The sequence below is a fragment of the Aquarana catesbeiana genome, linkage group LG06, assembly GCF_042186555.1.
Source record: "Aquarana catesbeiana isolate 2022-GZ linkage group LG06, ASM4218655v1, whole genome shotgun sequence".
NCBI lineage: Eukaryota > Metazoa > Chordata > Amphibia > Anura > Ranidae > Aquarana > Aquarana catesbeiana.
The window spans coordinates 11,726,902-11,753,083 of NC_133329.1; the positions used below are offsets into that span (position 1 = coordinate 11,726,902).

Genomic DNA, 26,182 nt, shown 5'->3' on the forward strand with positions numbered 1-26,182 from the left:
GCCTGGTGTGCTGGGCTTCTGTCTGTTGTATGAGAGTTTGGGGGAGGGCATGTTGTTCAAAAGAAAGAAACTCACAAACTACAGATACAAACCCAGAGCAGACGGCATTCTGCTGTGTACCGCCAGGCAATGGTGGCAAGTTCTCAATTTTTTGGGGGGGTGGCACCCCCCCATCGTTTGATCGATCACCCACTCAATTTCCCACTCACTCACTTGCTCACCCGTCTGCCTGCCAGGCCACCCGCCAGTCCCTCACTTACCCCATCCAGGTGACCGCTTCAGAAGCTTCCCCCCTGCATCTCTTTCTGAGTCCCGGCGGTCACTTCTCCTTCCTGACAATAGGGTCTTAGAAATCCCAGCCAATCGGGTCTTAGGACTCCCCGCCAATCAGGTCTCAGTATCCACTTCCTAAATTGCTGGGAGGAGAAACAGGATAACATTAGCGAATATTATTTTGCTAATGTCACACAAGTGGGTGGGCTTGGAGCCCACCCCTTTTGTAGCCAATTTGAGCCTCAGACTCAAATCATGTGCTTAAAAAACTCCCCTTGAAATCCATGCATCCGGCACCCTGCATGGAGATTAGGGCCGGACACATGGATTAGGGGGGCTCTGCCCCTGCACCCCTGCAGAGAAAAATCTTGGTTGTTATATGAAAAAAGTTGGCTAATGTAAAACAGATCTTACATATTTAGTATATAAACATCATATATTATTGCACAATAGGCAAAGAAAATAATAATTTAATGCTTGCCTCCAAGCCATGAGCAACATTGCCAAATTTCAACCAAAGCAAGCAAAAAAAGATTGTCAAATATACTGTATGTTGACTCCTAGTTCCCAAAAAAATTAAAAAAAATTAGAAAAAAAAATACACTGCCAAATAATGAAATAAAAATATACAAGGAAAAGTTCCAAAGGATTTTGTACATTGCTGTTTGTGTTTAGTTTTTCTTTAATTATGTCATTATACAATGAAGGATCATAATCACTGATACGATTAAAAAAATAATAATAAAAATGAGTATTCATTAAAAAAAGGTTTAAAATGAAATGCTCTAATTTTTTTTTAAATTCTTAATCTACTTTTGCTGTTCTTTTGTTAGACAACAACAAACCAGAGAGACATTAGCAAAGTTTGCACCTTTAACAGTGACTGCATACTTTTATTAAAGTCTCTTTACATTTTTAAAGTTGCGATTTGGACTATTTGTCTAAAACTCAATGCATAAAAAAAGAAAAAGGACATGTCTGGAATGACATAATAAATGGGCCTCCTGTTTGTAAACCAAATTCATTCCAACTATCACCTGTTAAGTAGGGTTACATTGGCCATTGTATAGAACATCCCATTTGCACTTTCTGCTCCCCAACAAACCCTCCTAACCCAACCAAACATTTTTTGCTTACTTTGTAATGCCCTCCCCACCTCCCCCTCCCCCCTTTCTTTCTTCAAATATCCTCTTTCATACCTAATGATTTGGGCTTAACCCAGCTATTTGATGTTCAATATCAGTTGCTTGATACCTACAGTCTTCCTTGACTTCGGCCACTGGTAGCCGCTAGGCAGGCAAACTGTTCCCCCTGTTACCTTTATCCAACTGATAGTTGCAACACATTAAATGTATACAACTATGCTTGATATGTCTCTGTACTGCATGTTTAAGAAAATTATTTTCTCAATAAATCTTGTTTGAAAGAATGAATATTATTCACATTAATATCTTGTTGAAAATATTCTAATCCTTGTCTGATGATAACACTTTTAGATGCCCCAACAAGAATGACCCATCGATCTCTGTGTCAGAAAACGGAGTGTCCCTTAAAGGTCGCTTTTCCCTTCAAGTGTTTAAATTTCTGGGAGGCTTCGATAAGATTTATTTACACTGTCAGGTCGGCTTGTGTGACACCTCCAACTCTTACTGCGCAGCTGTAAGTATGGATTGATAACATACAATTCTTTATTTTAAAGTTGGGATTTCGGGAAAACTGATTCATTCTCAGTTGAAACTGATAGATGTGAACTGTTTCTCTTGAAAAGTGATTTTGTTAATCTGTACAGCTAATCTTGTGGTTTAGAACTCCCTGCCACACTGCACAGCCAGAAAGATAACTCTGTTTCCTGCTTCAGCAATACAACTTCCTTTGTCACCGACCTGCTGATTGGACAATGAGTTATCCTAGTGATGATGATGGTTAATTATCTAATGATCAGGTTAGAGATAGAGATAGAACACAGGAGCCTGGAAATCTGAACCAGAAAATAGGACTAGTGCCCTCTAGACATGTATTGTGGTAGAAGGGTGGGAATCACAAAAAAAGATGGAAAGAAACAATTTTTTTGGCAGGTTGAACAGTTTACTATTTTAAATCACTATACTGAACTATACTTACCTGCTCTTCAGTGTTGTGTTCCCCGGAGCTCACCGCTTGTCGCTGACATCTTCATCCTGATGGATTTCGGGTATCAGTCCAGGGCCATTTTAATTGGCTGGCCCAAGATGATGTCAATCCCACACATGTGCAGGAGTTCAGTCATCCAGCTTTGTTGCATTTCTACACTGAGGAGCGCATGCACAGTGCGGGCAGGCAGATAAGGGAAGTTTAATACAGAAAAGACATTGTATGTTTCTTCTGCATTAAAAAGTGAAAGAAATACTGCCTGTCCTCAATAGACATGTGCATTCATTTTCGTCCGAATGCATTTTCGTACGAATTTTGGGTATTTTCGTTATTGTTTTAACAAACGATAACGAAAGTGCAGAATCCGAAAACCAAAAGATCTGACATAAACAAATGCTTTATTTTCGTTTTCGTTGCGACAACAGTTTGGATATGGATAGAAGATTCGACATGACGCTGACAATATCGATCTGTGTCCATCGAACCTGTGGTCGAATGTACCTAACCTTATGTATTAGTCCAAGATTATTCTAGATAGAGAGAAAAAATTCGATAGAGAGAAAAGATTCAATATTATAGTGACAATAACAAAAACGGTTGAATGTGCCTAACCTAACTCTATTAGTCCAAGATTATTCGACATAGAGAGAAAAGATTTGACATGAAGATTCGACGAAGCAGTCGCCTCAAGTGGACATTTATGGTCAAATGCTCCGCCCATAGGCTATAGAATAATTCTAATGTTGGTTGACTAGTAATAATAATTAATAAATATTATTATTACTAGTGTCATACAACATTAGAATTCTACTATAGCTTGTAGGCGGAACATTCGACCGGAAATGTGCAATTGCGGCGTTGTGCAGTTTAGCTGCTCCATTGAATCCTCTTAGAACATTCAACAGACACCATAAGCATTCAATGAGAGATTCAACCTTAATTATTTTGGATTTTCGGACAAATGCATTTTTTAACGAAACAAAATAAATAAAAACAAATTTCAGGAGTAACTAAATAAATGTATTTTTCGGACGAAAACGAAATTCCGAAACAAAATATTTTAGTGTGCACATGTCTAGTCCTCAATTTTGTATTTTTTTGTTTAAGTTCTACTTTAAGCTGTCAGTGTTGTGTGTATATTTGTGGTGGGGATATTAGAGTTGTAAGTTCCTCTGGTGCAGGGGATTTGCTCAGTGTTCCTTGTGTAGCATTACATAATGTGTAACAGCTTTATGAAATAATAATAATATTAAAATAATAAGAAGAATAACAATAGTATGTGACTTTGAAGGGGCCATTAGAGTAAGTTCCTTTGTTGGTTTGTCTATATGTGGCAAATATTATCATTTCCTTTTATAAACTAATAGAAAAAAGTGTTAGAAAAGGAGAATCCCAATTGAAATTTCAATTAAAATTTAAAGGTTCTTATAAAATATATACAGGTATGTGTGTGTGTATATATAAATAAGGACTTCATAATAAATAAGTACATTATGTCTTTTTTTTACAATTTAAATTGTTCAATATTTTTAAAAAGAATTGATAATGATGATTTTTTTTTTGCTCCCCTTAAAAAAAGAGGTTTAATCAATATATATATAATTAACTAACTGATGTTTCTAATAAAAGTGAGGAGTTTTATTTGCAGTATAAAAATATTCTGATTTACCTAACACCGGGTATTTTTGGGTAGTTTCTATAATATATTATAAAATTCTCTCATACCTGAGATGTAGAAACCCTTAGAATTTAACTATTCTCGTTTGTTAAAGGATTATATTTGTTACTAATTTAACTAAGCATTTTGATAGACCAATCAAAAGTAAATGACTTTTCTTTTTTACTTTGTTTGCACAATTTCACGCCTAGAATGAATGCAATGCACATTACAATTATTTTCATCTGTAAAATAGAAGATTATTGTGTAACACTTTTTAGACAGAAAGATATTAAAATGAGGGACAGACTACCAGAATTTAAGATCTGCCAAGAGTGTGTTCCTTAAGTTTGGGTGAAAAGTTGGAGGTACTGAAGGTTGGGATGGGATTTGAGTTTGTGGCAACACAGGGATCACCGTGAACTCTGGCTGCAAATTAAATAACCTGAGGGGAACCTCCAGTTACTACAGGAAGTCATACATTTAATCAGGGGCATTGCTAGGTCTACAAAAGGTCTGGGACTAGAGCTCATAGCAGCGAAGTAAAGAAAGTCATACTCTTGGGCAGGTATACACATGTATATAATATATATAATATTGTTACATATCTGATTGTTCCCCTTCCCCCCTTACAACAGGATCCCCAGAGAGCCCCTCCACTTACATCTGGGTCCCCAGTGCCCTCCTCATCACATCAGGGTCCCCAGAGATCCTCCCCCTTACATCAGGGTCCCCAGAGAGCCCCTTCCTTACAGCAGGGTCCCCAGAAGGCTCCAGGTCTCAGGAGTGAGCTACATAAAGAATGCAGGGCTTAGCTGTGCCCATCTATGCAGCCTCACCAGTGCCCAGCAATGCAGCACAACCAGTGCCCTGGTATGCAGCCTCATCAGTAGGGATGAGCCGAACACCCCCAGGTTCGGTTTGCACCAGAACCTGCGAACGGACCAAAAATTTGCACGAACGTTAGAACCCCATTGAAGTCTATGGGACTCGAATGTTCAAAATCAAAAGTGCTAATTTTAAAGGCTAATTTGCATGGTATTGTCCTAAAAATGGTTTGGGGACCCGGGTCCTACCCCAGGGGACATGTATCAATGCAAAAAAAACTTTTAAAAACAGCTGTTTTTTCGGCAGCAGTGATTTTAATGATGCTTAAAATTAAAAAAAAGTGAAGTATTCCTTTAAATATCGTACCTGGGGTGTGTCTATAGTATGCCTGTAAAGTGGCGCGTGTTTCCCGTGTTTAGAACAGTCCCTGCACCAAATGTCATTTTTTAAAGGAAAAAAATCTCATTTAAAACTGCTTGCGGGTTTAATGTAATGTCGGGTCCTGGCAATATGGATGAAAATCTGTGAGACAAACGGCATGGGTACCCCCCAGTCCATTACCAGGCCCTTTGGGTCTTGTATGGATATTAAGGGGAACCCCGCACGCAAATTAAAAAAAGGAAAGGCATGGCGCCCCCAGGCCCTATATACTCTGAACAGCAGTATACAGGTGGTGCAAACAAGACAGGGACTGTAGGTTTGTTGTTAAGTAGAATCTGTTTGTAATTTTGAACTGGTACATTTTTAACGTGTTTAGCTCCAGCCAAAAAATCTATTTTAAGCTTTTTGGAAAACATAGGGAAGGGTTATCACCCCTGTGACATTTGTTTTGCTGTCTGTGCACCTCTTCAGAAGAGTTCACCTCACTTTCTGTCCCAATGACAAATGTTTTGAAAATTTGGGGTTTTTAGTAAAACAAGGATTGGTGATAAAGCATCAGTGGAAAGGAGAAACGTTTTTTCCCATATTAACTCTTACAGGAGAGAATTTCCCTTCCTAGGGGTAGATTTCATCTCACTTTCTGTTGTCTCCTTCTGTTTGCAAGTAGGAGTCATTTGTAAGTTGGATGTTTGAAAGTAGGGGCCTGCCCTATATACTCAGCAGAAATTTGGGGCTTAGGTGTTGTTGTGGCCACAACACTGTAAGCCCTCACAGGGCCCTGCTGTGAAATATTAGATCAAGAATTGTAATTACATGCACCTGTTGAACGGGGCAGAAAATTGGGCCTTTTGTGGTGGTGGTGCTGGTGCCACAACACTGTAAGTCCTCACAGTTACCCTTGTGGGTGCAGAAATGGGCCCTATTGTGAAATATTAGATCAAGAATTGTAATTACATGCACCTGTTGAACAGCTGCAAAAAAATTGACCTTTGGTGGTGGTGGTGCTGGTGCCACAACACTGTAAGTCCTTACAGTTACTCTTGGTGGGCGCTGGAATGGGCCCTGCTGTGAAATATTAGATCAAGAATTGTAATTACATGCACCTGTTGAACAGGGGTATAAAAATTGGGCCTTTGGTGGTGCTGATGCCACAACACTGTAAGTCCTCACAGTTACTCTTGGTGGGTGCTGGAACGGGCCCTGCTGTGAAATATTAGATCAAGAATTGTAATTACATGTCCCTGTTGAACAGGGAAAGAAAAATTGGCCCTTAGGCACTGGTGCTGGTGCCACAACACTGCAACCCCTCACAGATACTCTAGTTGGAGCGCAGGAACGAGCCCTGCTACAAAGAATTGCATCAAAAATGGTAATTACACGCCCCTGTTAAAGGCATCTTTTGGCCTGTGTACTTGTGTAGTCCCTTAAACGCCTACGGAGCACCGCTGGTTCCAAGGACAAAGCACAGGAAGAGGCCATGGAGGAAGAAGAAGAGGAGGGGGTGGAGGAGAGAGGTGTGTCAGAATCACCAGTAGTGGCATTTTGGAGGCGTGGTGGTGGAACAACCTCCAACACTACTGCACCTTGTACTGCATCCTTCCCAGCTGCCAGCAGAGTCACCCAATGCACTGTGTAACTTAGGTAATGTCCCTGTCCATGCCTGCTGGACCATGAGTCAGCGGTAATATGCACCTTACCGCTGACCTCCCTGTCCAGCAAAGCCAAGACATTGCCTTCCACATGCCGGTAGAGAGCCGCAACTGCACATTCCACGAACCCACGAACTCACGAAAGGGGCAGAGTCTACCAACTGAAAAGGTAGCAGTTGAAGTGCTAGCAGCTGGGGCAAACTTCTTTCTGCGGTGCAGCAGCTGGGGCAGGGAAATTTGCCTGGTACAATCTGACATTGGTGTACCGATAGCAGATTGCCCGCAAGTACTTGGCTGTGACACACCTAATTCTACACCTTCATTCCTCTCAGTGCAGGTCTCAGAGAGGACTGAAGATATAGTGGAGTTGGAGATCCCAGCTGATGAGGAGCAAGGAGAGGTCCTCATTGTTCTTTGGTGTGGGTCTTTTAGGTATGTTTGCCAACGAACTGCATGGCAAGTCAACATATGTCTGGTCAAGCATGTGGTGCCCAAGTGGTGAGATGTTTCGGCCAAGCGAGATACGCTTGAGACATATGTTGCAAATAGCAGCGGTGCGATCTGATGCACTCGTCTCAAAAAAGGCCCACACCAAAGAACTTTTGTAATAACACGCAGAGACAGCAGCGCCATGCACATACGGAGTTCTGTGGTGTGATGCAGTCAGTGTGCTGCCCCTGGAGGGCATCCTGCCTCATTGGTGATGTGCCTCCTCCTCCTCTCTCCTATCAGGCACCCACGTGAAGTCAGTGACCTCATCATCCCCTCCCTCCTCATCACTGGAGCAAACCTGGCAGTATGTTGCAGCAGGGGGAACATGACTGCCAGATTGCTGTCCTTCTTGGCCCCCTCTTTCTGGGCTCACGTTACTGCCTTCCTCTAGCTGAGTACCATCATCGGAGCCTTCAAAACGCTGGGCATCCTCCTGGAGCATGTACCCAACACTGTGGTCAAACAGTTTGGGGGACTCCTCAGGAGGACATGGTGGGGCTAGGGAAGGAGTGACTGATGCCATTGAGCCGAGGGAAGAGGCCGGGCTGGCAGCTGCTTTGCCAGACAAAGTACCCTGAGCCTGGGTGAGATAGGATGAGGAGGATGAGGATGGCTTGGTCATCCACTTGACCAATCTTCCGCATGTTGTGGCTCAACACAGCCAGCTGCCGAAAAAAAGGCCAAGCGTGTCCCACAGCCAGGTGCTGATGAGGATGCACCGTATCCACAACCAGCATTATTGCCTCTAGAAACAGAGCCTGCTTGCCCTCTTTTATTGGCTTGTGACTGTCTGCCTCTCCTTGTTGGCCTTCCAGACATACTATTGGCCTGCAGTGAGATGTAACTGCACAAAACTGGGATGTATATATATACCGATTATACTGCAGCTAGCAGAATCAACTGCCTGCCTGTAGTATTATTAGTATGAGAACACCTGCACTTGTCTTCAGGTAGCTATACTGTAGGTGCAACTGTGCAGGGTACACAGTACACTAACTGGAAATACTTCAAGAGCCTGCCTGTGCTATTAATAGGATCAGAAGAAGCACACAAGCTTCAAGAGCCTACACAAGCACCTGGCATCAGGTAGCTATACTGTAGGTGCAACTGTGCAGGGTACACAGTACACTAACTAGAAATACTACAAGAGCCTACACAAGCACCTGTCTTCAGGTAGCTATACTGTAGGTGCAACTGTGCAGGGTACACAGTACACTAACTGGAAATACTGTAAAAACACCTGCCTCCCTGTCAGTATATTAGGAAGAAAATAACACCAATGGATCTAGCTAAACTGAATATATAAGATATATATATATATACACACACACACAACACAACACACACAACACCTGGGATGCACATATATATACACAATACACTGTAAGTGCAGCTAACTGACTCGACCTGCCTACTCTAACTTAAATCAAATTACACTGTCTCTCTGTCTATCTATCTCTCTCCAATCTCCACTGGGGCGTGTACTAAACCCCCTGAGCCATAATTGGCCAAAGCCTCCTTGGCTTTGGCCAAATACGGCTCTCTGTACACACAGCGCTGTGATTCGCCAAGCATGCAGGTCATAGTGCATGCTTGGCCAATCATCAGCCAGCAATGCACTGCGATGCCGCAGTGAATTATGAGCCGTGACGCGCCACTCGAATTTGGCGCGAACGCCCCATACCATTCGTAATTCGGTGAACGTCCGAACACACGATGTTCAAGTCGAACACACATTCGACTCAAACACGAAGCTCATCCCTTCTCACCTGTTCCCAGGAATACAGCCTCACCTGTGCCCAGCAATGCAACCTCACCTGTGCCCATCAATGCAACCTCTCTTGTGCCCATCAACGCAGCCTCACCTATGCCCACATCTCAGCCTCACCTGTGCCCAGCAATGCAGCCTCACCAGTGCCCAGCAATTCAGCCTCACCAGTGCCCAGCAATGCAGCCTCACCAGTGCCCAGCAATGCAGCCTCACCAGTGCCCAGTACTGCACAACCCACTGTAGTGTCCTCTGACCCCTGCACCCTTACTGTAATGTCCTCTGTCCCCTGCACCCCCCAATGTAGTATCCTCTGCCCCCTGCACCCCCCACTGTTTTTCCTCTGTCTCCTGCACCCCCACTGTTATGTCCTCTGTCCCCTGCACCCCCCACTTTAGTGCCCTCTGTACCCTGTACCCACCCCCACTGTAGTGCCCTCTGTCCCCTGCACCCTCTCCCAATGTAGTGCCCTCTGTCCCCTCCATCCTCCCTACTGCAGTGCCCTCTGTCCCTTGCATGCCCTCTGTAGTGTCCTCGGTCCCCCACTATAGTGTCCTCGGTCCCCTGCACCCACCCACTGTAGTGTTCTCTGTCCCTTGCATCCACCCTGTAGTGTCCTCTGTCCCCTGAACCCCACCCCACAAGCACACACTGTGTAAGTAGAACTCTCCTACCTTACACAGGTATACAGCACAGCAGAGCAGTAGAGATCAACATCACAGGGCTGGATGGGGGACGGGAATTACTGAAGTTAACTTTTCACATAAACAGGCTGATGATTGGTTGCTAGGATCTCCTGGCAACCAATCACCTGCTGTTTAATGTAAAAGTTAACTCCAGCAGTTCCCATCCTCGTCCAGCCCTGTGATAATGGCCGCTTGCCGCTGTCCAATGCAGAGTACATCGGTGAACATGTCCTCAGCCCGGTGCCTGCATTCAGTGGTGGCGGACTGGGTGCAGCCTGAGGGCCATGGGTTGCCGACCCCTGCCCTAGAGACTCAAGGCTATGGGCCCAGATTCGGGCTATATCCCCAGTAGCCACCCCTAGCGACGCCACTGCATTTAATGCCAATATTGCTGTTATGGCTAAATGTGGCAGCTTGGTACTTACTACACTTCAAGCAACTGTGCATACACAATATGTATAATCTAGCAAATTGTATATTAAAAACAAATATTTCTAAAGTCCACAGTAAAAAGTCCCCAAAGGCTTTCTTCAAAGTGCTGGTGTGCAAAAAAGCCTAAAATGCCATAGGGCTCCATATGGTCACACGGAGAACTGTGCTCCACACAACCCCTTTGTGCTTTTACTCACCAGATAGTATGGACCCCTGTGGGTATATTAGGCTTGAAGAGGAAGTAAACTTCCATGTATTGTTTGTACCTATAGGTAAACCTATAATAAGGCTTACCTATAGGTAGTGTAAATATCTCCTAAACGCGTATGGACCCCTTAGCAATACGGCATGAGGGTCTATTATGCCACGTACACACGAGCTGACTTTTCGACCGGACTGGTCCGACGGACTATCCAACGGACTTTCGGCGGACTTCCAGTGGACTTTCCAAACAAACGGACTTGCCTACACACGATCACACCAAAGTCTGAAGGATTCGTACGTGATGACGTCCGACCGGACTAAAATAAGGAAGTTGATAGCCAGTAGCCAATAGCTACCCTAGCATTGTTTTTCGTCTGTTGGACTAGCATACAGATGAGCAAACTGGGTCCGGCAGAGTTCCGATGTAAAGATTTGAAACATGTCCCAAATCTAAAGTCCGTCAGATTTTCGACAGAAAAAGTCTGCTGCAGGTCTGATGAAGCCCACACACGGTCGAATTGTCCGCCAGACTCGGTCCGTCAGACCAGTCCGGTCAAAAAGTCTGCTCCTGTGTATGCGGCATAAGGCTTAAAGAGGAAGTAAACGTCCATGTATTGTTTGTACCTATAGGTAAGGCTATAATAAAGTAGGGAGTGTAAATATCTCCTAAAAGTGCACCGTTTAGAAGATATTTACTGTATATGCAACTGATTACGTCATTGGCGCATGCGCTCTGAAGGAATGACATCACGCTGCTCCAGCCATTCACAAAGCCGGAAGTCCGCGGACCCGGAAGGAAGACGGGTGAAGATGGATGCCGTCTCCAGCGGGGGTGAAGAGAGCTTAGTTTGCAGGTAAGTTTAACCTAATGTGCTAGTATGCGGTTCATACTAGCACATTATGGCTTTACTTTTGCAGGTCAGAAATCTTTTTAGAACGCCCCTTTACTTCCTCTTTAAACTGGTGAACAGGGAGATGTAGCCATCGAACCTCTGTTTCTTCCTATGTTATCACCACTCATACATGAAGGAAAGAGAATCTGTATAGTGTAGTACATTTTTGTTTATTGTATAAAAAGTTTAAAATCACACTTACAGTGTTCCATAGTATACACACTTTGTACATAAAAAAGTTTGTGCGGGGCAGTCGGCTCGCTCCAGGAACTGGCTTGGTTAGCGCAACCTCGCATGCGTTCCACCGCTGACTGGACGTAACGTCACTAAGGAACCAGAATCTACGTTTAGTGCTTGGTTCTTAGGACTGTGCGTCCAACCCCCCTTGTTGGTTACTAGGGTGCTGGTGGCCAAAGGTATCCTAGCAACCAGTGATACAACTCCAGCCTCATTCTGACGCTGAATGGATGATTCACCAGCCAGCAGCTGATTGTAAACAAATGGATGTTGACTGACATTGAATTTCTTGCCTCTTCACATTAACATTCACAATTTGCATTTAAAATAGAATCCAAGAACGTTCCCCATAACCAGAGGTAACAGATTTAACTGCAATATTAAAAGCCAGTACTGATCTTCCTTTTTAGAAAATCCAGAATGATCTGCAATATCAGTTTCAAGTGTGTAACCATTATTCAATGTTTTAGTACAAGAAGAATTTCTATAGATCATAAAAAAAATACATTGTTAAATATATGGTAAATTTTATATGGTGATAAAGTTAACTTTAACCTAAAGACTTATGCCCCGTACACATGGTTGGACTTTCCAACGTAAAATGTGTGATTGGAGCTTGTTGTCAGAAATTCCGACCGTGTGTAGGCTCCATTGGACAGTTTCCATGGGAATTTCCATCGCACAAAATTCGAGATTTGGTTTCTGAAATTTTCTGACAACAAAATCAGTTCGCGCAAATTCCGATCGTGTGTGCACAATTCCGACGCACGAACGCAAGTGCCACGCATGCTCGGAATCAAGCAGAAGAGCAGCACTGGTTATTGAACTTCATTTTTATCGGCTCATCATACGTGTTGTACGTCACCGCGTTCTTGACGTTCGGAATTTCCGACCAACTTTGTATGACCGTGTGTATGCAAGACAAGTTTGAGCCAACATCCGTCGGAAAAAAAAACATGAATTTTGTTGTCGGAATGTCCGATTGTGTGTATAGGGCATTAGAAGTTTCTATGAATACAATCAGGGGAATTCATAAAGAGTCTAAGACACTTCACATGTGCCTCCACATAACATGTAGGTGTACAGCAATGAAGAACTTTGTATTTTAAAGTGGTAGAGCCTGATGGGGAGTCACAGATACTAGTTATTCATCAGATCTGCTCTACTTGTGATTGACAGTAGGCAGTGGGTGGATCTTCAGCCCATTGACAACCTGCTATTGGCTACAGAATTGATCCACTCTCTGCTGCAAATTACAAGGAGAGAGCAGACCTGATGGAGAACTAGTGTCTCAGCCTCCCTATCATGTTCCACCCACTGTAACATTATTGGTAGCTAGGAGACTGCTGGCCGAGGACATTTTGTGAAATTACCTTTAACATTAAATTTAAGGATTTTTTTCATAAAGTTGGAAAACTTATTAATAATAATTAGCATAAACACAGAAACGTTTGACTTCATTTAGAACAGTAAACCTTTTGCTATGTACAGTATTTAGTAATGTGAATCTAAACATCTCTATTATTGTTTCTGGTTAAGAATTTAATGACCCATTATCTGATTTTAGAGTTGTCCTGCTATGAGATCTGCTTCGGATGACAACACTAATGTGAATAATATAACCATTGGACCTATATACCAGAAAGGTAAGACTTATTTTTAAAAAGACTATTTTTGGAGATTTACCAGAACGATGAAATAGAGGACACACCTGAACAATCCATTCAATTTGTAGCAAATCAGGCAGGCCCTTGTACTACATAGCTGATGGGAGATCTAAAGGAGATTGTACAATCAGATTGTATAGAAAGTGGGTGGAAGGTGGTATTGTAATGAGGGAGGTGTGGTCCAGAGTGGTGAACACACCCTATCACGCCCTCTTCTGTGATGCAACAAGGAAGTAATGGCTTCTGGGAGATGACCTAACAGGAAGTGAATGCTGATACAAGCTACAGGAAGTGATGTAATCTGAAAATCCATTCAAAGATACAACAAGACTGACAAGATTCTAAATATCATGTGAATGAGGTAAAAGAGAGAAAAGCACATTGGGAGGACTGGGTCAGGAATGGCATTGGAAAATGCTTCTATTTATTATGAAAAGTGAAATTCTGACCAAAATGGTGAACTTATCCTTTAAAGGTTGCTCCATCAAGACAGTGTCACATGTCTACTTTCACTTCAAACTGTTGCAACTCTCCATTTTGTCAGCATGGAACATGTTTTGGGGTTTCCAACCCATTGCTGGAGTTACTTCCACAGTAGACTTTTATGTCACGTCCACATGACAGTTCAATGAACATTCACACAGCTTGAGGACCAGACTTGTGCACTTTGGACCAAGCAGAAATGGAGGACATCTAACAGATCAAGGATTAACCTGTCCCATTGCACCTCTCCACAAGGATCAGGGAAGGTCCACACACATTAAGTAGCATGAAAGAAATCATGGGTGCAGGTATCCTACAACTTTCATAGAAAGGAAATTTATTATCCCCTAATATCGTAACTAATAATGATGGGCACTCTGTAATGCAGTAACACAGGCACAGTTGGAGATAACAGCACTGGATGCAGTGAAAAGACAGAGCCTGAGCCATAACACAATACCACTGTGAGTAGAGACTTGGAACACAATCCCACCATTGGTAGTGGGCGGGGCTACAGCAAGAAACCTACTATGTGTTATGCTCTGCTGTATCAGCCAGTCAGTTCAGGCTCCATCTTTACACTGTATCCGGCACTGTTATCTCCCACTGTTCCTGTGTCACTGTACGATGGAGTACTGATCATCATTTGTTACAATGTGAATGTTATATTTACTTTCTATTAAAGGTGCAGGAAATTGACATCTTCCTGTGCCATTGCTTTTCTTTTATGCTCTGAGTCTGCTGAGCCTGATAACAAAGCCTCATTTTTTTTAGTTAAAAATAACAAATACATTATACTTGCCTCCTCTGTTACAGTGGTTTTGCACAGAGCAGCCCAGATCCTTCTCTTCTCGGGTCCCACTCCCTGGCTCCTCACTACTGCCGAGTGCCCCCATAGCAAGCAGCTTGCTATGGGGGCACCCGAGCTTAGCTGCAGCTCCGTGTGTCCATTCAGACACAAAGCCATGGCCCGTCCCTTTCTCTCTTCATGGGCTTACTGGCTTTGATTAACAGCAAGCCAGAGCCCCTGCCATGCTGCTGTCTCAAACAATGAGGAGGGGAGTCCTGGGCAGCCGAGTCTCTTGTGCAACTTGGCTGGATCTAGATGGGCTCAGGTAAGTATTAGGGAGCTGAGGGGGGCTGCTGCACACAAAAGGCTTTTTATCTTAATGTATAATATGTATTAAGATAAAAATCCTTCTGATTTTACAACCCCTTTCATTGTGAAAGTCCTAGTGTAATGACTAAAGGTTCTGTGTCCTGTACTGTATGATTAAAAAAAAATCTATTTTGACTTACCAGTAAAATCCATTTATGGGAGTACAAAAAGGGCACATACCCCCCTCCTCTTCTGAACTCCATTTGACTTATTACAAAACTGAAACTATTTTTTGTGTAGGAGGAGTTAAAAAAGAAGGCTGTCACAGCATACATCCCTTTTTTGTCCAATCACCTGAAAGTAGCTGCAATGTAATAAATAATTATCCTGTGTCTCAAATACGCCAAGAAAATAATTTTACCAGTATGTCAAAAATACTATTAGTTTCCCTCCCTCTTATAATTATTATATGCAGAATATTCAGGCATTTATCTTCATTTACAACCCACACATTTTACTTGCACTATTTTTACATTATATATGATTTTTGTTTATAGAAGTCAATCAACTTAATTAAACGATGGCTAAAATTAAAAAAAAAAAAACTTGTTGATGTAGAAGTAATGACATGCTGTTCTGTTTTTTCTTTTACGTATATTCCTTTATTTGTAACAAACTGGATATGACACCTACAAACCTTTGATGAAAAAGTACAACACTTTACAACACTTTACAATTCTAAAAATCTAAAATTGCAAAAAAAATTAAGTTAATAACAAAAATAATAAAAAGTTAATCATAAAAATTATGTTAATATTAGTTGTATCTTTATTTCACTTTCACCTGCTGTTCCGCCTGTTGGAGGTGAGCTTTTTTTTTATATAATTAGCTGTAATTTAATTTTATGGTACATCACACATGAAAAAATTATACCATAGAATTAGGTAGACATTCCCTCATTGGTTGCTGGTAAAACTATGTGGCTGAAAAACTTAAGGAGTTAATTTCTTCCATGTGGAGAGCAGCTGCGCTCATTTTCGGCACCCAGACAGAAAAAGGGGAGATTTTAGAAACCTAGAAATTTCCCCCAGCATGATTGTTTAATAGAAATGAATTCAAATGTGTGTTGATATTTGTAGTTCCAATCACAGCAGCTTTGGAAGCCAATCAAGGCTCCGACGTATATATATATATTACTGAACAAACATGATAAATAACATAGTTTTGCTATAAAAGTAATCAATTTTTGTTTGTATTTCCTTTCCAGCTAATCTGTCTTCTGGTGGAGGTAAGAGAGGAAATTAAATATTGTAACAAACTGTATTTAGTCAAAGTGGATAAAACTTTGGGGGATTAAAAATGACTAAATACTTAGGCTGAGTCCCTATTCCAGGGAAGGCGTGTTCCTTTCAAACATTCTTTTAAATTAGGTGGAATTTCAGAAATGTGGGTTTTTTTTCTTTGTATAGAGGGATCAGGGTTATTCATTCTATGGGAAAACCTAAGTGTCTTAGAATAATCCTAATATTAACTCTGCGCCCATGGAAAATACAATTTTCTGATTGGTAAGTACAGTTGCTAATAGGGAAGGTAGAGATACTATACAGATATTTAAGAGGTCCAGAGCTGAATGTTCTAAACAAATATACTCAAAATAAAATATAATAACTCTAAATTAACACTGGTGAAAAAATATTCATTGAGTAACAAATGTGCTCACAGTATTAATAATTACACAAATCCTCCTCATTACCTTCTTAGAAAATATGTTCTTCAGAACTTTCATGAGCAAATGTGCTACCACTAGAGATGTGCACAATGAAAAAAATTCTCTAGTTTTGGATTAATATGATAAGTTTGTCATTTTTTTGTCATAATCATTATGTTAGAATGATTTGTTTTCTGATTTTTTGTAAATTCAGATTCTTTTCATATATTTGGATTTGTTTAATATTTTCTGAGTTTGTTTTTTATATTCGGATTCATTTTGTATATTCGGATTAATCTTGTATATTCAAATTCAGATAGTCCAACCCACAAAGTGAAATGAAATCAGCTGGTTTCTACAATATTCAAAGAAACTAATAGAAAAATAATGGAAAATAATTCCAGGTTAATTTGTTATGTTAATTTGTTTTAAAGAGCAATTGAATGAGCCGATTGGATGAGAGAACAAATGGAACAAAATTAATTTCAGATTCATTTATTAGGTTATGATTCTGATGGATCCACCTTCATCCAACATCCATGTGTTTCCATTTCATATGCTTTGCATTTTTTATTATTATGAAGAATGTTAATGCAAAATAAAAATGAGATGGAACAGCAGAAATAGAAAAAGCACACAGAGACCTTTCTTATGATATAAGGGGTCACAGGAAATCTGGTGAGTGAGTTTTTCACGAGGTGTATATAGGTAGGCACTTATCACTATGTTTGTTTTTAGCACGATGCACAATGATATATTACAGAAATGTCACTGAAGATTTCAATATTTACACGGAAATTATATTGAGAGAGCTATATTATCGAGCACTTTATTATTTTGCACTTTTTATGTAATAGCACATTTGTACACAAACCTTTTGGGATGCAAAGTTTCTAAGAAGGTAATGAGAATGATTTGCGTATTTATTTATACGATGAGCACAAGGTATTAATGTGTCACTCAAAGAATAATTGTTAACCAGTGTGGATTTAATGTGGATTTATTATTTTTTTCAGAGTATATTAGTTTAGAGTAGGGATGAGCTGAACACCCCCCAGTTTGGTTCGCAGCAGAACATGTGAACAGGCAAAAAATTTGTGCGAACACCGTTAAAGTCAATGGGACACAAACATGAAAAATCAAAAGTGCTAATTTTAAAGGCTTATATACAAGTTATTGTCTTAAAAAGCGTTTGGGGACCTGGTCCTGCCCCAGGGGATATCAATGCAAAAAAAGTTTTAAAAGCGGCCGTATTTTCGGGAGCAGTGATTTTAATAAAGTGTAACAATAAAAGTGAAATATTCCTTTAAATTTCATACCTGGGGGGTTGTCTATAGTATGCCTGTAAAGTGGCGCATGTTTCCTGTGTTTACAACAGTCCCTGCACAAAATGACATTTCTAAAGGAAAAAAGTCATTTAAAAGCACTTGCGGCTATAACGAATTGTCGGTCCCGGCAATATACATAAAAGTCATTGAAAGAAACGGCATGGGGTTCCCCCACAGTCCATTACCAGACCCTTTGGGTCTGGTATGAATATTAAGCAAAATTAAAAATAAAAAATTGCGTGGGCGTCCCCCCAAATTCCGTACCAGGCTCTTCAGGTCTGGTATGGATTTTAAGGGGAACCCCGTGCCAAAAATTTAATAAAAAAAGGCGTAGGGTCCCCCCCAAAAATCCATACCAGACCCTTATCTGAGCACGCAACCTGGCAGACCGCAGGAAAAGAGCGTGGGTGAGAGAAAAGTCTTCTTCTTCTTCTCTCGCTCCTCTGATGGACCGGAAAATTTAAAAAAAAGACCTGCACGCCGCCACCGATCCACCTCCATGGGAGGCACCCACTATAATGATTGTCCTCTCAGGTGATAGTTCTTTTATAACTGGCCACACGATGACATTTCTGGGTGACCTCCTCTCTGATGCACGCGGACATCCCTATGGCTTCCCAATAGCGTTAGAGGGGGACGGGGTGACCCGGTGACTTTTTTGATAAAGGAATTATCCTCAAGCCGTGTCATGTCATTTTTACCATTTTAACACTTTTTTGTGAAATGGTAAGGGTACATTTGTACCCCTTTTCCATTTCACATGGGGGGAGGCTGGGATCTGGGGGTCCCCTTGTTAAAGGGGGCTTCCAGATTCTGATAAGCCCCCCGCCAGCAGACCCCCACAACCCCCGGGCAAGAGTTGTGGGGATGAGGCCCTTGTCCCCATCAACATGGGGACACAGTGCTTTGGGGCACTACCCCAAAGCACTCTCCCCATGTTGAGGGCATGTGGCCTGGTATGGTTCAGGAGGGGGGGCGCTCTCTCGTCCCCTCTCTTTTCCTGCGGCCTGCCCGGTTGCATGCTCGGATAAGGGTCTGGTATGGATTTTTGGGGGGACCCCCACGTAATTTTTTTTTACATTTTGGCGCGGGGTTCCCCTTAATATCCATACCAGACCTGAAGGGCCTGGTATGGAATTTGGGGGTCCGTCACTCAATTTTTTTTTTAATTTTGGTTTGGGGCCTGGTAATGGACTGTGGGGGAATCCTATGCCAGGTTTTTTAATGACTTTTATGTGTATTGTCGAGACCGACAATTCATTATAGCAGCAAGTACTTTTAAATTACTTTTTTCCTTTAGAAATATCATTTTGTGCAGGGACTGTTGTGAACATGGGAAACATGCGCCGCTTTAAAGGCATACTATAGACACACCATAGGTATGAAATTTAAAGGAATATTTCACTTTTATTGTTTCACTTTAAGCATTATTAAAATGACTGCTCCCAAAAAAATGACCGTTTTTAAAACTTTTTTTTTCAGTGATACATGTCCCCTGGGGCAGGACCCAGGTCCCCAAACACTTTTTATGACAATACCATGCATATAAGCCTTTAAAATTAGCACTTTTGATTTCTCCCATAGACTTTTAAAGGGTGTTCTGCGTCTTTCGAATTTTGCTGCGAACACCCCAAATTGTTTGCTATTCGGCGAACAACCGATGTTCGAGTCAAACTTACGTTCAACTCGAACATCGGGCTCATCCTTAGTTTAGAGCATACTGTGCTGCCCCTCCTGAATATCTGTAAACTAAGGCTGGGTTCACACTGGAACATACAGAGGCTCACAGCAGGAGTCCGGTGAGTCTCCAATCACCATTTAAGGTACGATTTCAGACCAAATTTTTGGCTGAATTCAGACCTGAAATGGACCAAAAGATGCTCAGGGTCCTGTGCAATTTGCACTGGAGCCGCTGCAGAGATTTGTGAACCGGCTCCATAGAGAGTCAGTCACAATCTCCTGCTGTGCAAATTGGATGTGAGGAAACCCTCATCCAATTCGCAATAGTGTGAATCCTGGCCTAAGAGTCTTATCTGAGGAAGCCCATTCCTTCCCAAGGACAGTACAGTAAAACCTTGGTTTAATAGTAACTTGGTTTGAGAGCGTTTTGCAAGTCAAGCAACATTTGTTAATGTCTTTTGACTTGATATACAATAGATGTCTTGATATACAAGTAGCGTCATGTCACAACTGAGTATAAAAGAGAAGAGAGGCGCCTCTAAGTGTAGAAATATGGTTAAATTTAATGGAGGTACCACATTTAGCAACATATTGCTACACTTAGAGGCGCCTGTGTTTTATACTCTGTAGTTCCTGCTGTATTTTGCTTCCAATCCCCTTGCGGAGGCTGCCATTTGTGGATGGACATTTTATGGTTACACATCCTATCACATTGCTATAATATCTTTATATGGACTATAAACTGAAGGACCTGGGTATAAATGGTTGTGGAACGAATCACTTGAGTTTCCATTATTTCCTATAGTGAAACCCACTTTGATATACAAGTGCTTTGGATTACAAGCATGTTTCTGGAACAAATTATGCTCGCAATCCAAGGTTTTACTGTATATAGAAGATTTTTCACAATTCATCTAACCCAAGAACATTCTAAGGACTCATGTAAAGATGTCTTTAACCCCTTTGTGTCTAAGGGTAAAACAAATGTTAACCCCTTCACACATAAGGGTAAAGCAAATCTAAATGCCTAAGCCCAATTTTGCAATTTTGACATGTGTTAGTAAAACCGTACATATCATCTACTCTGTGCATCCAGGTAGATTATACCTTGTTTTTTTTCAGGACAAATTAGGCTTTCATTTGGTGGTAATTTTTTTATTATGAAAGGAAGACTGGCCCAAAATAGTAAATAAAAAATATATATTTTTAAATGTAGCTGTATATTTCTTGTTACTACCATAACCTACCGAAGAACAACCCAAAATAAATTCTCCTGCTCTGGACAATCGCAGATACCATGTGTGTGTTAGTTGTTGGAGTACAGACCAGAAACAAAAGTGCACATTTTGCTTTTTTTTACCTTCCTAAAACACACTGACGCTAAGGGGATTGATTACTAAAGCTAGAGAGGGTAAAGTTAGTCACAACTCTGCAGAGAAACCAATTCGCTTCTAACCTCAGCTTGTTCAATTAAGCTTTAACAATAAAACTTGGAAGTTGATTGGTTTCTTTGCAGAAATGTGACTAAATGTGCCCTCTTTAACTGTAGTAAATAAACACCTAACTAACACTAATACCAAATTAAAAAATGGTTAAAAAAAAGCCTGCCCAAAATATACTGACAATGACCTTTGACCCTTACCTTTGACCCTTATTTGTCCCAAAACACTAACCCTGACACTGAACTAGATCAAACCTTGATCGAGGTATTTCTTCTTTATTTTTTAAACACAGTTGTTTTTTGTCCCTCTGCAAGGAGAGAAAGAGATATGATGTATCTTCCCTTTCCATTCACAGAGAATGAAACACAGGGGTGGGCTTTGCAGTGACTGATCCATGTGATAGCCAATCAGAGGCTATCACAGCGATCAGGTGACCTGGGATCTGGAGTTCCAGGTCCCAATGGTTAAAAACAAGGAATAGGGGCGCCTTTGAGTATATATCATAAAACAATTTATTAAAATAATAATATCCACTCACATGAAGGAAAGAGAAGTAGTATTCAAGAGCATGATCTGGGCTGAGAAGATGATGATGTGGGACTGTAGTTAGCAGCAGTTCCAGTGTAGCTGATACTCAATCAGATCCAGGCAGGCAGGAGTGCAGATGGCTGAGCACAACACAGTATGATAAGGTTCAGTATTCCTGGCAGATGCCAATAGCAGTCCGGAGGAGAGGAGGAAACCAGTCAGATGCTAACAAGGGTATCCGTGGGAGGGGGGGGACGTCCGGACGGATGGCTGAGCCGTGCTGTGTCTCCACAGCGTTCGCACTGTCCCTGAATGGTAGAGGGAAAGACAGGGCCATGTATGCAGATTGGAAGCGAGGCTTGGAGTGTAGACACAGGCCGGCGATGAGCCATGATGTCATCAACATGTGACGCGTTTCTGAACTAGCTGGCTATGGGTGGAAGAGATAGCCGCATTCCTTTCTCAAGCATGGAGTCTCAAAGCACGGAGGAGATTATTATAGGCAGATCAGAGGGTGGGGCCAGAGCATAAGTGGAGACATGGAAAAAAAGAAAATAACAAATGGGGAGGGGGCCAGTGGGAATATGAAACAGGGCAGTAAAAAACAAAAATAATGATGGATAAAAAAATTGAAATAGGTTGTAGTATACAGACACAATAATGGGAGAAATAAAATATTTGGGAATATGGAAAAGAGCACAAAAATAAGGACACAATGCTAAAGGGAAGAAATGCATAGTACATATAAAACAGGAATGCATACTAAAATTAGGACAATCAAAGATAAGTGATAAATATATATGTATATATGAACAATAACTATATATATATATATATATATATATATATATATATATATATATATATATATATATATACATATATATGTACATATATATATATATATATAGTTATTGTTCATATATACATATATATTTATCACTTATCTTTGATTGTCCTAATTTTATATATATATAAATATAATGGCACATAAAGAAGACCTAGTAAAAAGCAGTCAATCAAATGCAATAAAGCTTTTTATAGGAATGCAAGGGTAAAATTAAAATAACAAATAAAAATAATAAAAGGGGCCCTGGGATAAAAAAGGGGGGGGAGGGGGGGAAAGGAAAATAATAATGGGATGGGTGCAGAGATATGTGCATATGTCTGTATACACATATCAGGAGAAGGGGGAAGGGGGAAAGAGAGAAGAAGAAAGGCAGAAGGGGAGGGGGGGAAGGGGGGGAGGGAAATGGATGGTGAGGGAGAGGGAGGGAAGAAGACAGGGGAGGGGGTGAGGGGAGGGGGTGTAAGGAGGGGGAGGAAAAAAGACAATAAGGTAGGGGAAGAGGAGGGGGAAGAAGAGAGAAAGGAGGGGAAGAAAGAAGGAACAGAGAAAAAGAGAAGAGAGAAAAGGGGGGGAAAGGGGAATAAGAGGGGATCAGGGGTCAAAGGTCATGGGAACAAAGCGTGACATAATGCTACCTCCAGAGTTGCCAAGGGGAAAGTGGAATAAGAGGGGATCAGGGGTCAAAGGTCATGGGAACAAAGCGTGACATAATGCTACCTCCAGAGTTGCCAATACTTACTGGAAACACGAGGAGTGAACCCGCCACCCCCATATATTTAAAAAGAGATAAAGAAAATGAGACCTGTGATGAAAATGACAAGGATATGCATGTAAATATAAATGAGTAAAAAGTAATAATATCATCAGAATACATAATATTAGCCGTAATAACAAATGAAATGTGGAGCATAAAAGACTATAGTACTGTGGCTATTTCTATACCTTCATTGAGGCTGCCGGGCGAGAGGACATCAAGGCAATATATCCAAAAAGTCTCTCTCATGCACAATTTTTTGAAGCGTTCAACTTGGGTCATAGATTTGGGGATTTACTCGATGACCCAAACTTCAAGACCAATGGTAGATTTTTTGTGATATGACAAAAGAAATAGGGAGTCCGCGCAAATGGATGTAATTAGAAGCCTGGGTGGGAAGTGTATTGCTTAATGATAAACTGCTGCCCTCACATACGCTGACTCCACAGAGGGTGGAATGAGCGGAAAATAGTGAAAAAAGAAAAGTGTGTGAGTGTGGCGCTGTCCCAGAGTTGTAAAAGGAAATATCTAGATATATGCAATTATATCCAAGGTGTCATGTGTTGTATTCCCTTGAGTGAGATATGTATGACCGTTATTACCACTCCTGTGGCTTAAAGTGACTAGTGTTTTAAACATAGGAAGCACAATGAGTACAATAAATCACATCCAAGGTGTCTAGTGCTATATTCCCTCAAAAGGAAAAAACAGTATTAACCACTACTAGGAGCATAAAGTGGTCTGTGTCTAAAGCATTAGAAAACACAAATTGCAATAAATACATCACATGTAACATGCATAAATTCTAAGGTGTCTAGTGCTAAATGACAAAAAGTGCCTAGTGGTAAATAAATAAATATTAAATGTTGCTCTACAAACATTGCAAATAACAAAGTGACAAGTGCCCTAATAAAAAAGTCACTCTGAAAAGTAATTAACACACGTGTCATGCAAATGGTTCTATAGTAGGAAACAGTCCATATGGGTAACTGTGCCCGGTGCACTATAAGTGAAAAAAGGCGTCCGTTGTAGGATTCCTCAAAGCACACAACAAGTGTTAATCCGGTGCTGGTGTCTCGCGCTGTGATTGTGCAGAGACTCACCAGCTGTATATCCCCTGCAGGGGTAACGAGTAGTCACAGTATGTGCCACTGTGCAGCAGTACTTGGCAAGACCAGGAACAGGATGGTATCATAAGGACATAAGAAGAAAGGATTCCATAGTGTAAAACCGTTTAAAAACACTATTTATTAGGTCAGCTATAAAGGGTACTCACATTGTAGTAGAAAAAATATGAGCGGTGTACAATGCTTAAAAAGATGTTCCTAAGCATCAGCTTGCAGGGAGATGTCAGCAAGGCGTTCAGTCAAAAGCCACGCCCTACGTACGTTTCGTCACACGGACTTCTATGGGAGCGTGAAGTAGAAGTCCATAGAATTAACACTTGTTGTGTGCTTTGAGGAATCCTACAACGGACGCCTTTTTTCACTTATAGTGCACCGGGCACAGTTACAATTACTTTTCAGAGTGACTTTTTTATTAGGGCACTTGTCACTTTGTTATTTGCAATGTTTGTAGAGCAACATTTAATATTTATTTATTTACCACTAGGCACTTTTTGTCATTTAGCACTAGACACCTTAGAATTTATGCATGTTACATGTGATGTATTTATTGCAATTTGTGTTTTCTAATGCTTTAGACACAGACCACTTTATGCTCCTAGTAGTGGTTAATACTGTTTTTTCCTTTTGAGGGAATATAGCACTAGACACCTTGGATGTGATTTATTGTACTCATTGTGCTTCCTATGTTTAAAACACTAGTCACTTTAAGCCACAGGAGTGGTAATAACGGTCATACATATCTCACTCAAGGGAATACAACACATGACACCTTGGATATAATTGCATATATCTAGATATTTCCTTTTACAACTCTGGGACAGCGCCACACTCACACACTTTTCTTTTTTCAGATTTTTTGTGATGCTCTGCAAAGTGACGGGGGACACTGTGCAAGTCTTTGCCACCCTTGATGAGTCGTCGATGCTGGCCGAACCGTTGCCTCAGGGGACAGATGGTTCGTCCCACATAAATCAACCCACAAGGGCACTTTAGACCATATACAACGAACCCCAATGAGCAGTTGTAGAACTGATCTAGTGGGTATGTTTTGCCTTTAGAATAAAATGATTTTTTTCCATGCTGGACAAACAAACAGGTTTTACAGCTGGTATTTTTGCATTGGTACATGCCCACTAAGGGTATGAGAGTGGTGGGGTTGGGAACAGTTTGAGCTGAAGGAAATTTGCTCGGAGAGATTTTATTTTTCAAAGATGGGGCTTTACGGTAAGTAATCCTAGGTATTGGTGGAATAATGGTTTTAGGGAGAGGATCCTGCTGCAGGATATTTCAATGTTTATTTAAAATGTTTTCCATTTTTTTGTATTTAAAGTTGAAGGTAGTTATAAATCTCATAGAATCGTCTGATGTGACTCTTTCTTTTTTCGTAGGTTTGCCTTTAGAGTAGAGATCACAAGCTTGATCAACTAACTCTTTAGGGTATTCATTATCGGCAAACTACTTTTTTAGTGTGATACTGTGTGTGTCATAGTCAGTGTCTAAGGTACAATTTTGTCTTAGATGACAAAACTGGCCTTTGGGTATGTTTTTGGTCCATTTAGGGTAATGGCAACTTCTGTAATGTAGGAAGGAGTTGCCAGCTGTGGGTTTAGTATAAGTCTTATAATTCTATGAGATTTATAACTACCTTACCTTACCTTATGTGTATACCTGCGTTGGATTCCTGGAAGTGAGTCTCCAGTACACATAGTATGTCTGTTTTGTGTTTAAGGGCCTCGGCCCACATGGAGCGCCGTTTGGCAGGGTGATTTAGGCCCCTGGCATTTATAGATAGGCAGTTAATTGGCATGTAGATAATTTCGGGGATTGTGCGGCGTCATTGTGCAGGTTATATACTCACTGTGGCCAATTGTATCTTCTGGTACGGC

General features: G+C 41.1%; 1 protein-coding gene across 1 annotated transcript in view; it reads left to right on the forward strand.

Annotated features, from left to right (window-relative positions):
* The window catches only part of LOC141147851 (uromodulin-like), a 140,488-nt gene extending 114,787 nt beyond the window's left edge, over positions 1–25,701 (forward strand). The window contains exons 13-16 of the mRNA XM_073635017.1: positions 1,770–1,932; positions 13,198–13,276; positions 16,147–16,167; positions 25,685–25,701. Of these exons, the coding sequence (XP_073491118.1) occupies positions 1,770–1,932; positions 13,198–13,276; positions 16,147–16,167; positions 25,685–25,701 (280 nt within the window). The remainder of the gene's footprint in view (positions 1–1,769; positions 1,933–13,197; positions 13,277–16,146; positions 16,168–25,684) is intronic.
* Positions 25,702–26,182: the final 481 nt, after the last annotated feature.